Source organism: Colletes latitarsis, chromosome 9 (genome assembly GCF_051014445.1).
Source record: "Colletes latitarsis isolate SP2378_abdomen chromosome 9, iyColLati1, whole genome shotgun sequence".
Taxonomy (NCBI): Eukaryota; Metazoa; Arthropoda; class Insecta; order Hymenoptera; family Colletidae; genus Colletes; species Colletes latitarsis.
Window position 1 is genome coordinate 32357414 of NC_135142.1, and position 16443 is coordinate 32373856.

The 16443-nt window shown below is 39.9% G+C and overlaps 1 protein-coding gene across 8 annotated transcripts; it reads right to left on the reverse strand.

The window, feature by feature from the left end:
* Positions 1-1567: 1567 nt before the first annotated feature.
* On the reverse strand, positions 1568-16375 carry LOC143345937 (tolloid-like protein 1). Of its 8 annotated transcripts, XR_013080352.1 has the most exons (17): positions 15641-16372; positions 14320-14380; positions 14109-14207; positions 13247-13424; positions 13147-13173; positions 12639-12850; positions 12006-12213; positions 11601-11809; positions 11300-11531; positions 10942-11127; positions 10561-10806; positions 10240-10460; positions 9975-10157; positions 9597-9726; positions 9248-9432; positions 8052-8191; positions 6757-6896 (listed from the first exon to the last, which is right to left on the reverse strand). XR_013080352.1 is itself a non-coding variant. In XM_076773573.1 (16 exons), the coding sequence occupies exons 3-16, from the start codon at positions 14197-14199 to the stop codon at positions 6445-6447; spliced, it is 2760 nt and encodes a 919-aa protein (XP_076629688.1). In that variant the 5' UTR covers positions 14200-14207; positions 14320-14380; positions 15641-16375; the 3' UTR covers positions 1568-6444. The 8 variants fall into 8 exon arrangements, 7 of the variants coding, with proteins under 7 accessions (XP_076629688.1, XP_076629690.1, XP_076629692.1 ...); XM_076773573.1 differs by lacking the exon at positions 8052-8191 and having other exon boundaries at positions 1568-6896; positions 15641-16375; XM_076773575.1 differs by lacking the exons at positions 8052-8191; positions 15641-16372 and adding an exon at positions 15373-15541 and having other exon boundaries at positions 1568-6896.
* Between the last annotated feature and the right edge of the window lie 68 nt (positions 16376-16443).

Here is a 16443-nt window from a genome sequence, read left to right on the forward strand (position 1 = left end):
CCTTTATTTCAGTTTTCCACGGTGTCTCGATGCAACGAGATAACGCAGATACGAAAATATCGTGTTATTGTGGTCGGATCAAGACTGAAAACAGAACGAATACAACACACATTGCAGACAATTTGCTTCATTCGTTTCTTTCGTTTTTCTATAATTTCTTTTCATAAAATACGATTACATGCGTTTCTTGTTATTTTAACGCGGAATCGAAACACGCTTTACGACGACACGTAAAACATTTTACTCTTTTTCGGTTCGTCTCTAATTTCTCTTAACCACAAACGATGCTCTAATCTTTTACATAAAAGGCTCGAATATAAAATCTAAAAGTCAAGAAAAGTTTTACATTTTAATACATATCTGCCGTTGACGAATGTTATTAGTGTCGCGTTTTAAATTTCCTTCAAATGCAGCGAAACCGTTGATATTCGTATCAGATTTTTTCGGAAGAACGAGAAACTGCGTTTAAATTTGTTTGTTTACTCGTTACCATTCGACAACAAAGAGGTAAAGGTTATGCACGCTTCATTTACATACTTGATTCGTTTCTACTATTCTACGTCTAAGTGTACGATCGTTGTTGTTAATCGCGTTCTTATCACATATGGTAATTCGTAACAAAAAATTTAATGATTTCGGAAGAGGGAGGATCGAAGGAAGAGCAAAATCGTTCAAGACGCTTCGAAGAAGCAAGTTTTAAACGCGAGATAGTTGGTTTTTTTCACAAGTCAGTCTCATCGTTGAAACCCGCTAGAATCGATCGATTGGTTTCGTTCCAAGAAGGTAAGGTAAGTACTTTCAAAAACGACACATGTCTGTTCGATAGTTTGAGAAACGTTAAGGTTAGGTTTAAAAGCAGCCTTCGGCTGTACACTTGGTCTTTATACGATTAGGCAATCAGTTTGTAACGACGTCTATGTACGTATGTACACGTACTCCTAGTATGCGTAATAAAGACGTTAAAAACACACACACACGCATAGGTAAGTCGCCTCGTTCGTGTTTCGTTCACAAATTTGCGTATTCCTTTCTACTCTACATAATCCTAATTCTCCTTCAACCGGAGGTGTATTTTACGGCTCTTAGCCGGTTCTTTTCGAGGTATGGTTACCAGTAAATGGTGAAAACCTGATCCAAAATATTGTATCGGATTAAAAATATGTAACTTAAACTATCACGTACAGCGTGCTCGATAACAAATGCATACTCCACGATATTACGATGGGTAACACGTTTATTGTAACGTAGCGTGCGATCTAAAGGGAATCACTTTGCCAATCTTTTTAATTGCTCAAAATGCTCGATTATGAAACGCATGTATCTTTACAGGGATGGACACGTTTAAACGATTTTATAATGAAATTTATGAATTTATTTCGGTTCTTCGTAACAGTTATAGAAAATAAAGGTTCCGTTGAATCGTTTCGATCAGAACCGATTAATAACAATTTCAAACAGTTTGTTTTCAGAACCTTTTCAATCCCTATGCTAATATATTCGACATTCACTGACCAGGCAATTACGAGAAACCAAATATGTACAGCATCGGAATAATTTTAAGCAGTCGTTTATAAACAGAATAGAAATTAGTACTCGTCGGTCAAGTACTTTTTTGTAATATATTTTGCCCATCCCTGATCCTCTATTGTATCGAATAACCGGAACTAGAACCGCAATCACATGCATATCGCCTATCGAATGCCATAAATACACGCTACGAAGATTTGTTCAAATTGCTACACCACGCTACTACGTCGAATAACACGTTTCCGTACTTACAAGTGCGGTAAAACCTGAAATATACAATTTTGTGCGATGCTTTAGCTAGCTATTCATTGGAAAACGCAGTTTTTAAACGTTCTAGAAAGTGTGTCGTGTGTGTCATTTTTCGATTATTTTGTATCGAATTACTGTTTTGTAACGTCAACTACGACAGAAAAGTAATCACGCTCGCTGTACGTTTTGTATGAGCGTCCAAGTACTTTGCGACTGTTCACCTTTCTTTTTACAAATGTATCGGATACGTGATCCTATTTTGAAATCGTTCAAACATCACCGTACTAGTACACAAATTTACTTCTCTCGCTTTAGATATTCATGTTGACACCTTCTTCCTTGTTTTCTTCCTTTCGACTAGATGCACGACACTAGTATTTTTAAATTTATACTCGGAACTAATTTTATGTAACTCGACGACGCACTCGTTGACGCGATTACAATTTTAAATGGCAGCATTTACGGTCTAAGCATACGCATTCGCACGAGTATTATACCGGTGTATTCACAAACAAGGTGCATAATTAACATATCTGTCTACAAATGATCGTCAATTTGTTTAAATAGAAATTATGTTCGATGAACGGCGACAGAGGGGTTGGAATGAAATGTTGGTAGACGGGCTGGGTTTTCGGCACATGCGCGATACACATATGTAGCCAACGTTATGGCGGCCAATGTTTTGGCGGTTCCCAACCCAACAAGTAGATCGAATAAAATTATCTTTTAAATGTTTTTCTCTATAATTTCTGTCAAATACAATTATTCTTTCGAGTTACATAAAACTGACGTTTCGTCTAAAGTTACTTCAACATCCTTCCTCGTTGTAGCTTACCCATATATTAATATTTTATATAAATTATTTAACATTTCATAATTGTATTTACATGGATATAAAGTACTTACTATTAGGAGACGAGAGGTCGAACCACTACCGACGAACCAAACGACGCAAAGAGTAAGGGGGGGACTCTGCCGGCTGCCGGCTGTTCGTTTATACCTGATCCCTTCCACACTTCAGGTTCTTGGTTATTATTGGCCAAGCCGATCGCGCCTTTTGTTCGTCGCGTAACAAGAACGAACGAACGCAACAGGGTAAAGCCGGCGTCACACGAGCGTTGAAAACAATGTTTGAAAACTTTCATAGATTTAAGCTCTTGAAACAGTTATGACGAACTTTTATTCCGAACAGTATGACTAGACAAATTAAACAAAATCCAATTTTTAGAAGCAGAGTAAGGCAGCATGCGCCGTGCGAACCAGTAGGAGAAGCAACGAGCGTTCTTATTGTCCCGTTGCTTCCCTCACCACTTGACACGACGCGAGGTACCAACATCATGCTGCTTTCTCCTACCCCTAAAAAATCGGATTTCGCTTCTTTTTCTGGCTACACTGGTCTCAACGTCTTATCTCCCAATATGTAGTATGTGTCTCGACCAACCAAGGGAGCCACAAACATCCCTTTTCATTAAATTCGACCACTTTATCGACGTCATTTTTTACGCATACGTGCACCAAAAAACGTGGCCCGTCTATCGACACTGGCTGGAATGCGTATATTCGTTTGTACATGGATATATGTATGTACATCGCGTTAGAAAACGATCGTACGATTCCCACCTAACGCACAAAGATAATTACGCTTTCGTATCCTCAAACGACTACCTGTTGCGCATGGATGGATCCTATTCGGTACTTTTTTCAAGTTTAAGCGTAGAAAACGGTGTTACGATGTAACTGTTTTTTTTTTCGCGGTAAAAAAAGCGTTACATCTACGTGTACAAAGTGTATCGCGTACAAGTTACGTAGTGCGCGCACATCTTTCTTCAAGACGTATACGTAGCATATAAAACCAAACAGAGGTTAGACGAGAATCGAAACCATAAAATTATATGCCTTTGACTACCACGCTTTTCTTGAACGTGTAATGAAACACGATAAAATATTAATATCGTTACAGTCCGTTCACGCGATACGATAATATTCGAAAGTAGCGTTTACACCTTTTTACATTTTCGCCACATGTTCGGCTCCCAAACATGTCTTAAAGTGGTGTCGTGTGAACGGATTATTAACCACTAAAATAATAACGATACATAACTATACAAACTTCAAGTATTGGAAAACAGAGTTACATGAAAGCGACGTATGGTGCCAGTAGGATTTGGGATTCGAGTGAGATGTAACGGCATTGGCTACGCAACAGTAACAGCGATAACAACAACAACAACAACAACATCAACAACAACAACAACAACATCATCATCATCAACGAATCCAATTAACTCGGCGTAAAAATATGTATATCTCGCGTTCTTTCGAAGGAACAAGAGTTTCGAGATGTCGTTGATCACGATTACGCTGATTACCCGACGCTTTCCAACTTCCGCTTTGACGAAAAAATGGACAAAGCGACATCTTCCACAGGGATGGGCATGTTTGAATCATTTGCAATTGAAATGCAATTAAAATATCGAATATATGTACTTAGTGCTTAGAAGAAACAAAAACTGCATAAAAGTATTCTGTAGTTGGGCAGCTAATCGAGTACAATCTTATAAATTATTCGTCGTTCGATTATACTATTTGAAATTCGTTTTGCCCATCCCTGCTCTTCGGTCAAAATTAATATTCCGACATTGAAACCTACAAGTCACCGTGTAGAAATTCACTAATTCTCACACCACTTTTAAATTATGTCTACATTCGTGCGTGTGCACAGGTTACACGCGTTGAACGCGCGTATAGAAAACTTGTACGTAATATTACAGAATGTCTACAATATGACACAACTGCTACCATGTACGTATATTACGCATATACTCGCACACTACTATCGCTTAGGTGCGATTCGATATTTTGTTCAGAAACTACAGAGACTTGTACGTCAAACAAACGCATCAATGAAAAAAAAAAAAAAAATTCATTTGTCATATGAATCAAACGCGAATAGTTTAACAAAATCCATACTATTATTGTTACAAGGATGCACGATACTTAATGATACACGACAGTGCATCCACATCAATGACGGTACTGATATTATACACATTAATAATATTCAAGCAATTCAATACCATACTACTTAATGGAAAATGTCGAAAGGTATTGAGATTTTAAGCACTTGGCGTCGAGTTTCAATACCGATACTTTTGGAATTAATATCGATCGACAGAATGAATAATGCACGGTTAACTTTGATTAAAATCTTCGCGATTCATTCCTCCCCTCAATCCCTTCTACTCAGCATGTCGAGTTCAACGAACTCTGGTTCGGTAGAAAAGGAAAGAGAATCGGGGTAGAACGAAAAGAAATGAGATACATCTAGTAGAAGAAGAGGCCGTAAGAAGATTAATAATCATGCAATAAGAGAAATTTTACTTTTCGTATTTTTTATCTTACCTTTTTGAAAACGATACCAATGTTTTTTTGGGGTTTCTTCTGATTAAAACAAGTCCAAACACCACATAAATTAGATTATTTTCAACTATCGTAACATATACTATATACATATATACATAACTGATTTGTCGTTTTGCGATACCGTTAAATGTTTGCACATTTTTCTTTCACTGTTCGATATTTTTGAAAAATCACTTAAATTTCACTTCACAAATTATCGATATACAGGGTGTTCGGCCACCCTTAGGAAAAATTTTAATGGGAGATTCTAAAGGCCAAGATAATATTCGATATTAACATAATGTAAGCACAACATTTTTTCACTGCACTTTTAATTCGTCACCGTTCTGTGGTAAGAAATGTTATGAAATTCGTCAGAGTCGTCTCTTTAAATTCTATTACATATGTATAGTTTAAGGTATTACATAAAGAATAAAAGGCTTTATGTTTGTAGAAATTTAAATAGAAAAACTTCTATTTAAGGTGTAGCGAAGAACAAAAACTAAATTATTAAATCGTATAAAGTTTTAATTATGAGCAGTCATTGTACATATTATGTGTTATTGCATATATTAAAGCAATTAAAAGTAGTCTGATTTGTCATGTTTGGACTCGTCATTTTAGCGAGAAGAATCTGAAGAATGCATTGGTATACCATTTTTAGGATGATAATACGAAAACTGGAGAAAGTAAAATTTTATACACTGCGTGATTATGTTTTTTTTTTTTTTTTTTTTTTTTTTTTTATCATAGCAGCATCTTTTTGAAGCGTTGAATCTCGTTTGATGTATCCACTTCGTCTCCTCCTGTTATAATCATTCTGTTTCTTTGTCAAGCAATGTTGGAGTTCGATTCTACAAAAAATACGCTATCCTACTCGCGAATCTTTCACTGCTGAGTCTGAAATCCTATGAACGTTAACCGTGCATTACTGTATCAAGTAGATACGTGCTGCGTATAATCGATACTTTCGTGTAGGTATCAAAACGGTTTTGATACAAAATGATACTTTACTATCTAACATCAATAGTAACCGACACGGCACTGATCCCATCACCATGATCCATGTTCCTATTTCAGATCGGCGGAAATCCAAGCGAATTCGTAGATTCTTCTGCACGGCAACTGGCATCGTATCGTCGCATCCGGTGTTCGACAGTGTCTAGGACGTTATCATCGTGGCGACGTGAAAACGGTAAGTCAGTAGAAAGAGTTGGGCCAAGAACGGACAGCAACGAACAGTTTCGCATAAGCGAGCACACGGTGTCACACACTGTCGAGACTACTTGCCTCCTCGACGCACGCCTGCTCTGTTTCGCTCTCGCTGGCTGGACTGGCCGATGCTTCCAGCTGATATCTCGGATTAAACTCGTCCGTTTGATCCTGATAATGATGATGATGCTGTTGTTGTTGTTGTTGTTGTTGTTGTTGTTGTTGTTGATGATGCTGATGCTGATGCTGATGCTGATGATGATGCTGATAATGTTGATGTTGATGGTGATGATGATGATGGCGATGATGGTGAAGGAGATTCTCGTGACGATAACATCGATGAGTTTCGTCTACGCGCTGACGCAAGTCGTCCAGGTGCACTGTCTGCACCCGTCTCTTGAGCTTTCGATGGTAAAAGAGGCAAACTGCCAGAGCCACCAGTACAGCGCCTGCGGCGTACCCCGCGACTTCGCCGTAGCTATCTGTTCGTACGACGGCCGTGTTACCTGAAATGCATTTCGTCTCTTTCAGCTTCAGATGCAAACGAATATCGAATCGGTAAAAGCCTTTCTTCCGACCCCCAACCCCCGTCGGAACGATCGGTGTCGTTTTTCCCTATTTTCAGATTTCTCTCGATTTCGAGCACCGTGCATAAATAGTGGTGGTAATTTTAAAGCGCAGCTATGGGCATTCTCGAATTGTTTTCTAACAGACACACGATGCGGGATCCAGATATTCGTTTTGTTGCTCAATATCGAACAGAGACTTGTACCGGCATTATTGGCATTATACCGTAATAGACGATACTAAGAGGGAGCTTATTATCTATAGATCTAACGAGACGTTTATTTACAATTCCGCATATCTTAACTCGACATTAATCGAAACTCGAGGGGAAAAACGGAAACTGGGAATTGCCGGATGCAGAGAAAAAGACGATTACATGTGTATATGTACTTGTGTATAAAAGAGAGATAGAGAGAATTTACATGCTATGGTATACGAAGAAAACTTGCATTCACCGTAATCATGCGCGAGCTTCAAAGGTGAAACCAATAATGAAACCGTACAAACTTAAATTTGTAAACATTCGTAATCCGGGTACGTGTGACTGTTAATTAATTAATTTAAAAGTATCGCCTCCGCAATTTCGACTTTCGAGTAAATGAGTTTTATGACAATGATATTATTAACGATAATCGGTACGATATCGTCAGTCATATTCCTAAGAATATGAGTGATAGAATAATGCCCGGATAACTGAAACGAAATCACTCCCACCACTGTTGTTTCGTTAGCTCGAGCGACCGGCGGCCAAAGAAAAAAAAAACGCGCAATAAAAAAACTTTTACGATTACATAGACACTTGTTGTTATTTTGTCCTTTGGTTGCATCTTATGGTGTTGTTTGAAAATTCGATATTTGGTATGGAGAGAAGAGAAAAGAAAGAAAGAAAGAAAGAAAGAAAGAAATCTCGATTCCATGGTACGAAAACTAAATTTATCCGAAACAACTGAGATACTGCTGTCCCGACTTGGTTTCAGTTATCGGAGAAATACTGTATTTCTCCAACGTATATTGATCAGAGAGGCGTATAATTGTAGGTGACTTGTTAAAAACTAAAACACACGGTACTTGTGCAATACTGTGAGTGAACTCACGTGATAGGGGAGATCATAACATGCCGGATCGTCGGAAGCCTCATGAGGGGCTCAGATGGCCACGAACACAAAGCACAGAGAGAGAAGAAGCATGGCAGAGACTCCAGCCAGTGCTGGCGACAATGGGGCTGATGCTGCACCTGCGACACCACACACAGTCATTCATCCACTCGATCCTTTCATTCTCTCATCTGTACATACATAACTACTACGTAACTACTTACCTAGAAAATTACAATTCTGTACATATTTTGTCCTCGAGTGCTTGTTATTACTCTCTCATTTTCGTTTCTTCGAATCGAATATCAAATATCGTCACCTATACTATTTTGCGACTATTTTAAGGAACGCATCATACGCGTGTTGCACTCGATACGACGCGTTTACTATGTTCCGGGGAACGTGTGCGAGCGAAATCGTCGCACATCGAGTAAAGGATACGTTTCGTTAAAGTATGTTTGACGATTTCGAGTAAAAGTGGTATTCTCGACGATACATGCTCCGTGCAATATTTACGAATTTTGTCTAGCAAGTACGACGTGTTTGTTTTCTTCTCCATTGAAATAATTGAGAAATGTTCGTACCGCGGCGAATGTATTTAAAAGAGTGTCGTTATCACGATTTCCGTAGAGAACGAACGGAAAAAGATGGAAAGGAAAGCGTGAAACCACGTCGCGCGCTGTTCCTTTCTCAAACGCGAATTAAACGGCCAAGTATAATATTTGAAAAATTCAATTTCTAAAATTTCTTCGACTTGACCAGCGATCGTATTAATCATATATCTATAGATCTGTATTTATGGCGTCCGGTGGTATCCGGTTCGATTCTCTCGCGTTTTATGCATTTACATACATCGTACATGCATACATACATACACACTCGCGTATATATGCGTGCGTATATGTACACGTATATGTGTATACGTATACATGTAAAGGATCGATTCATTTAAGGTGTTAGAATACAAAGAGAGAATACGCTTGGAGAACTTGTGGAACACAGTGTCTATTGAACGATCCGAAGGAATTACATACTCATTGGATCGGAGTATAGTCTATAGCGGAAATAGATATTGTATATGTATATAACAATCGTAAAAGCAAAGTAAAATAAGAGACAGGAGGAGAAGAAGAAGAAACCAACCACACTGCTTATAAGGAGTCGTTCTCGGTGTTTCTAACGTTTACGAAACTTACAGTTTTCCTCGTCCGAAGTATCAGCCTGGCCGCAATTATAAATGTTATTACACCGAAGCGATTCTGCAATGCAGTATTTATTTTTACTGCAGACAAATTGATTCTGGCAGTCACTGTTCGTGCTTACTTCGGTCCACGTAGCATTGAAACCTTGTTGTCCAACCGCTTTGTCGGCCAATATAAAGCTGAAAGAAGACGAGAAAGAAAAAGCAACAGAGGTGATCAATGCGTTCTCTTTCGACTGTGCGACAGTAACTCTTTTAACGCGTAACAAAGAACGTGAAGCGCAAGGACAGGGTTAGTCGAGGGACGAGAGAGAGAGAGAGAGAGGTAGGTGCGAACAACGAACCTAAGACGCATGTTATTATCTTCGGAGAGGTACGTCCATTCTTTGTCCGACATTTTAACGCCACAGAGCTCGACAGGCGTTGACAAAGCGGAATACCACATGCGCAGGACTGCAGCCGGACAACCACGAGCTGAAGAAATAACAATGTCTCTTTTATCGTACATCGTGTAAAATAAAACAGAGGCAGTCGAGAAGAATGCCTCCGAGGGGCACACACGGTTAAACTAATACTGTCCTAAATTTAACTTTTTACAAATCAAACGATTACGTAGAAAAATAAAAGAGTTTAAAGTACAATAAATTTACTTTATTTTCACATCAGTTTCATTAATTTCCCTTATCTATATGCGTATGCGTACGATATATGTACATATATACCTGTTTGATCACCCTCCACGGAAAATAGCATAAAGTTCAACAGTATTCGTTGATTCGGTCGGACCCTTATAAACCAATTACAAGTCTTGCTAGCGTGATTTTTCGCCGGTCTGTCGTATTTGTTCGGAAAATTGGGACTGGCAATGACTCCGTAATTTAAACTGCTTATGTTCGATCCGCAATCTGTAATGTAAAAACCAAGCAAAAAGAGGTAATGAACGAATCGGTTTGATCGTTTTATTAATAAGGTCGTTTGCATCGATACCTCCGAATATGGGTTTGGCCACCTCGAACGTGTAGCGAGCTTTGAAACCGCTGTAAACGAGCTCGGAGTCCGAGTGCAGGATCACCTTCAAACCGAGAGCACCTAGATTCGATTCCACTGGACCCGGGGCTGTAGTACCACAATATCTGCCTATTAATTTCTCCGTCTTGTCCCGATACATGTTGTATATCTCTAACCAATCGTCTTGACAAATGTCAAGCCTAGAAACACAAGCGACGATGAATAGTGCATTAACAGTAGATGGTGAAAACATGTTGGTTTAGCAGAGTTATTCCCGAACAGCCTGCTTATTTCGCTTACCCGTAATGACCGCCTGTCACGTTCATGTTTGTCGTTCTAACCTTAAAATTATCGAATATCAAGGTTACTTGTTCGTTCGGTGTCGCCAAAAAGTAATAGGTGCAATTCGTATCGCTCGGATAGTTGCTAGGATGTCGTGGCGAATTAAAGTCTCCCTTCTTGCGAGAGGAACTGCGGTAAGTGAACGTACAGCTACCATCCGGTGACGCGGTGCCTGGTATTTTATACTCCGTCTCGAAACTGTATCTGTAGAACAGAAAAAGAGAAAAAAAACCCCCAGCTGTATTTTACACTACGCTCTTCGATTGTGGAGATTGTCGTCAGGTCTGACGATCCTCCCCACTTTCGTCGCGAAATTCTTTTCTTTTCTTTCGTGCTCACCGTGCTTCGAAACCCTGGCCTTGCGACTCGCCGCTACTAAACACCATAACGAGTCTCGGTCCATCGCTAACTACGTGGGTCGGATTGCTCGTCGAACCGCACAGTTCGTGATCGAATTTGTCGTACGAATCCGTTGCTTCTTGACCTTTTAAATATAATTTCAAGTATCCGTCGGTGCACGACGAGCTGAACGACAAGAAAAAGTGAAAAGCGTAACGTAAATAACGGTAATAATTTTCACGCAACGATAATTAATTGCGATTAATCTTAGAAAGGCTAAGATAACGTACGGATAACAGAGTCTTTTTTTTATGATTAAGAGCGATTTGGTACGATAGAAAATTGTAGCCGCACTTACTCTTCCGACGTTTTATTTTTCGGTACGTCGAACGTCATGAATTCTAATCGAACGCGCTCGAGATGTTGCGCGTCTTGCATCCCGTAAACAAAATACCGACACACAACCTTCGGTATGTACGGAAATGGATAGTTCGGGCTAACGACGTATCCAAAGGACTCCTTTTTACTCAATATCTTCTGATCGCATTCCGATCCACGGATGTGCTCCCCGTTGTCAGTGGTTATGAAGTCTGGGTAGACGTTAATGTAACCAGAGTAATGCAACTAACTACTTTCGACGCAAACTAATCTCGACTCACCTAATTTCACGAAACCCTCCGAGAATTCGAAGATTCCCTTGAATCCACGATTCTGCGTGTTCGCAGTACGTTGCAACGTGACGAATAGCACAAACAAACTAGATTCCGAGGAATATAATACTAAATTTCGCTGTTGGCCGCAATACGTTCCGATGACGGCAGACGTGTTATCCAGACCGTCGTACACTTTCACATAGTCCAAGGGGCAGCTGGGACACAGTATTGCGTTAAGAAAGAGTTTTGCAAACGATTCGCTTACACTTGCTTGTAAAAAAGTACTTGTCTATACTTGTACAGATCTGTAGAGTAATGTACGGTTAACGTTTCATCCACGATTCATTCACCCCCCACCCACGAATAAACAAGTATTTTTCAAGTCAAGCGTTATGTGTACGTTATACGTACTGTGGACCTCCAAAGAACAAGTCAAAGTCTCGAAATTCCAGGCGTACTCTTTGGTTAAGTTTACCGATAAACTGATAACTACAAACGAGATCCTTCGGATATGCACCCGGATACGTTGGAGATAATATGCTACCGCTACCTTTTACCACTGCGTCTACGGTAAAAGAGCATGGCGTGCTAGGAGCAGGCGTTCCCACCTCGTATTCGGCTGTAAACATTTAAAGCTCGATTTTCTATCGTTCCATCGTGTCATGCAAGCCACACACGTAACCAGAGATCGAAAGAGGGCCGAGTCGCTTACATTTTAAAAGCCCCCACACACCCTTCCAGAATAAAGTGAACTAGTTTTCGATAATAAGTAACATTTTTGGTGCGAGGAACGAGGAATTAGCATATTTTGTTTCGGATTTACTAGTTGGACACTTATCTAGTAAATCGTTGTTTCGATATCAAGTTAATTAACTCGGTAGTTGATTAAGAAATTTATTTGTCGCGGAAACTATCGACAAAAATATTACTTATCGTTATTAAAGCAAAAACTGATAATGAGTGAAATGGCCCGGTTGAGCCCTGTTTTAGGGCTTGTACTTCATCCCGAAAATTTCGTTTATAAAACTAAAGAAAGCAACGTACAGGCATTGATAAACGTGTAGATACCACTGAATAGGCTAGGTAACGTCATATTTTTATCAGTGTAGAAACTAAGGGCGATTCCTTGATAAAGGGAAACACGTCTGCGAGGTGGAATCGGACCGCAGAAACGTCCACCGAAAGGTGTGTCTATCAACTTGGTAGTATTTTCCGTCCGTATTTCCGCGTACAGGTCCATATATTCGTGAACACAGCTGAAAAGAAAGTTACATTATCTCGACATACAAGATGAACCACGTAACACGAGGAACCAAATTATTTTTCTTGTTAACCAAGTGACATAATTCTTGTTAACGTTAATAATAAATAGCTCTTTCCATGGTCGTAAAGAAGTACGATGTAGATTGAAAGCCAGAATGTCACTGACTTGGAAAAAATCTTTTGTACCAGGATAAAGTGATTTTGGTCGGTCTACTAACAACGAAAATAATATGGATGGATAAGTTATATGATCTACCAGGCACATAACGTAACGTATGTTAACACTTACGCAGGTAATTCTCCAACAGCCGATCCACTGTCCAACATAGTAAGTAAGTAAATAATTCAGAGATTAAGAGTATGAGTCAGACTTAAGAGTGAAAACTGACCCTGGCGGAGTCCCACGAAGACCGAACGAAGTGAAAACCAATTCGACTCGCTGCCGTGGACCAGCGAAAAACGTGTACACGCACTGCCGGGAATCTCCATCGGGATTAATCAACATCGGAGCATGGAAGGTTCCATTCGGTGGACCATCCGGAGTGCTTATAAACTTTTGGTCGCACTCTGCAATTACACGCAGTAACATTTTTTAGGCGAACGGAATTATCGAAAGACAGCGAATATCATTCGAAATATAAACTCTTAAAGATCTCGATAGATTTGCGAGCGTCAAGTGATCGAAACCGACTCAAAGTGTTTCGAATCCCATCGCTAGTCGCGACTAACGTTTCGTTACAATTTTATCTGTAATCCTCGTATCAGGTGCGAGATAGGGTAGTTTAAAAAGCGGTAATAGGTATTCGCGTATAAGAAGGGATAATAGAAAATGGGGGACACGTGAGAGGGAGGTGGCGGGAGACGTTAGAGCACTTAACAAAGGGATACGAGGGGATGCAAAGCGTGGAAGAAATTAGTGGCCGAGAATGGAGCAGAAAGGGGAATGGGAGAAGTAGTATTGGATGAGAGAAGGGGGAGACAGGCGATGAGAAAAATTAAAGGGTGAATATGATTAAGAGTCGAGAAGTAACTTAGAATTAGACTTTGTACATGTAAATTTTAATTTAAAAAATAAAATTCATTCTATCATTGATCGTAATACGCCTTTCATTTTAAACATACATACATATAATTAATATTCTGGGACAAAAATAGTTGCACGATTAAAAGAGTTCAAGTGACGCTGGTTTATTCGATATACGTGTAAAAGAAAACCGGAAATGGAGAGAACATACGAATACGTTTACTAACCTGTACTGTTGCGAGGACAAAGTAGCAAGAACAAGATAAAGGCGGGAGAAACGAAACTATTTCCAGAAACATGCCAGAGTACCGAAGCCATACTGCATCCTAAGAATACATATTTCATTTACATTTCGCTCGATTGGCGTAAATCTAAACTGATGACTATCTAACGATAAAATTCTAAGTAAAATGTAAATAATGACAAGAGCGACTTTACCATATCGTCAGTCTCTATTCCACGCACAGGAAGAACACGAAAAATCGATCCTGAAGATCATCTGCAAACATACGCGTTCCAATCGTTAGATCCACCCATGCTACACTTTACAACCAAATTAATTTGTCGAAAGATCGTTATGGATGATAATTGTGTCACGATGCGCGATTCACACAACAAATTCTAGTTTAGTCACCAAAAATTAACAATAATGATAATAATGTATCGCGAGCGCATCTACAATACCGCGGAAACTAATTCAAAACGAAACTTTCATTTACGAATAAAATTGTCTTCGATCGTTGTATCGTACATTCACCTTGTATACTGTTTTTTTAATGCTTCGAGGAGGACTCGCGAACAAATAGATCCATATAAAAAGGTACACCTAAAATATCGCGCAAACGTGGAAGGAAACAGTGTTATAAAGTGACAGACACGTGCAGTTCCTCGTAATTTGCCACACCCTCGAACCGTCAACGTCTCATCTTACAGGACTCTACGTAATTCGATTAAATATCGTTACGTTCGCGATGCATTTCTATCGTTACCGTTGTTAAGAACCGCCGCACACGACGAAAAGTTACGATTAAAGTAACAGAGGGGAAAAAAAGTGTTCGTAGAGTTTAGAACCGCACCCCTGAGTTTGGAAAAGGATAGAAAGATGGTCAATAGCAGCGCCGCCAACGATAAACGTCGGTTTCTGCACTAACGGACTAACCTCCCTCTGCGTGCACGCGCGACGTCAATTTCGGGCCTTCTCCCGTTCAAAATAACCTGACTTTTTTTACGCATGCCACGACGACACGATAAATAAAAAACCTTTTGTACGAACGAAACGCTACGAACGTCTTTTACCACGTCTACGACATTTCTGCTCTACCGACAAACAACCGAGCTTGTCGTGTGTCATAACAGAACTAGAAAGAGTAATATAGTAGAGACGATTCGCGACGATTCGCGACGATTCGCGACGATTCGCAACGATTCGTTCATAAATGGATAAAATGCGTCGATTACAAACTTGGGAATAATACGCGCGACTTGCCACACCTCCGATTTAACATGCGACGCGTGAACCTCTTTGCCTGAACGCGCAAATGGCCTACTTATCAAATAAATTCTCGTATTTTTTTAACAATTTACACGCTCCGCAAGTTCTCTTCTCGAAGAAGAGAATAGAAAACGTTGCGAGTACCGATGGGTCACCCTCCCTCTCGCACTGCACAAAACGGACTACTACCTCTCCGTGTCGTTTGCTTTCTATTCGCGAATACATACATGTTAGTATGTGTATATAAATATGTCTATGAATACATACCTCGAAAGGACAATAGTCTGAGATGAGTTTAAATATTATCCGATACTTGACAGTGTTTTACATATAGTTGCAGCGTACGCGAATTGTACGCGATACCGTCAAAAGAATTCTCGAATGTCTTCTGCTGCAAACGTTACACTCGAACGTACGACGTATAGGCACTTTGCTTTACGGTACACTGCAATTTCTCAGAATCATGTTTACCGAATTCCGGGAATCAGAAATTAAACAACCGACAAACAACAATATTCGTACTCGTGTAAACGTTAACGGTTACACGAGTACCAAACTCCACCGAATGGAGCTAAATTCCTCGTAGAATATACGTGGTGCACAGTGACCGTTTCTCGACGCGTTAAACGATCCTTTGAAATCTCATCGCAACACGATTCGTACTGTACCGAAGATAAACCTTATACCTCAGGAATCGAATCAACACTGCACCATCGTTACAGTTACTTTACGAATAAGAGTAAAATAAAAGGCTCTGTGTATTTATATGTGTACGTGTGCGTGTGGGTTGTGTATGCGCGCGCGCGCGCGTGTGCGCGACGGAGAGAGGAAAAGTGAGAAGGAGAAAGGGGTGGCAGAGCGGTACGATAGATACAATGTTAAGCAATCCCTAATCTCTTTCAGCTTCTACGGAGATACTGGCAACCCCAACACGCCCTACTGTTAGAACAGATGTCGCCAAAGTCGTACAGTCCGAGGGTGGGGGAGTATCTAACCGCGGTGGAGGATTCCAACAGCAGACAAAAATACGACGGAAACTAGAAATAATAATTAACGCAATATTAAATCTA

Coding starts and splice junctions, on each gene's coding strand:
- LOC143345937 (XM_076773573.1), bottom strand. CDS start 14,199: ATGGCTTCGGTACTCTGGCATGTTTCTGGAAATAGTTTCGTTTCTCCC. Junction 10,807..10,941: donor GGCCAGGGTTTCGAAGCACG/GTGAGCACGAAA, acceptor TCTGTTCTACAG/ATACAGTTTCGAGACGGAGT. Junction 10,461..10,560: donor GTGACAGGCGGTCATTACGG/GTAAGCGAAATA, acceptor TTGTGTTTCTAG/GCTTGACATTTGTCAAGACG.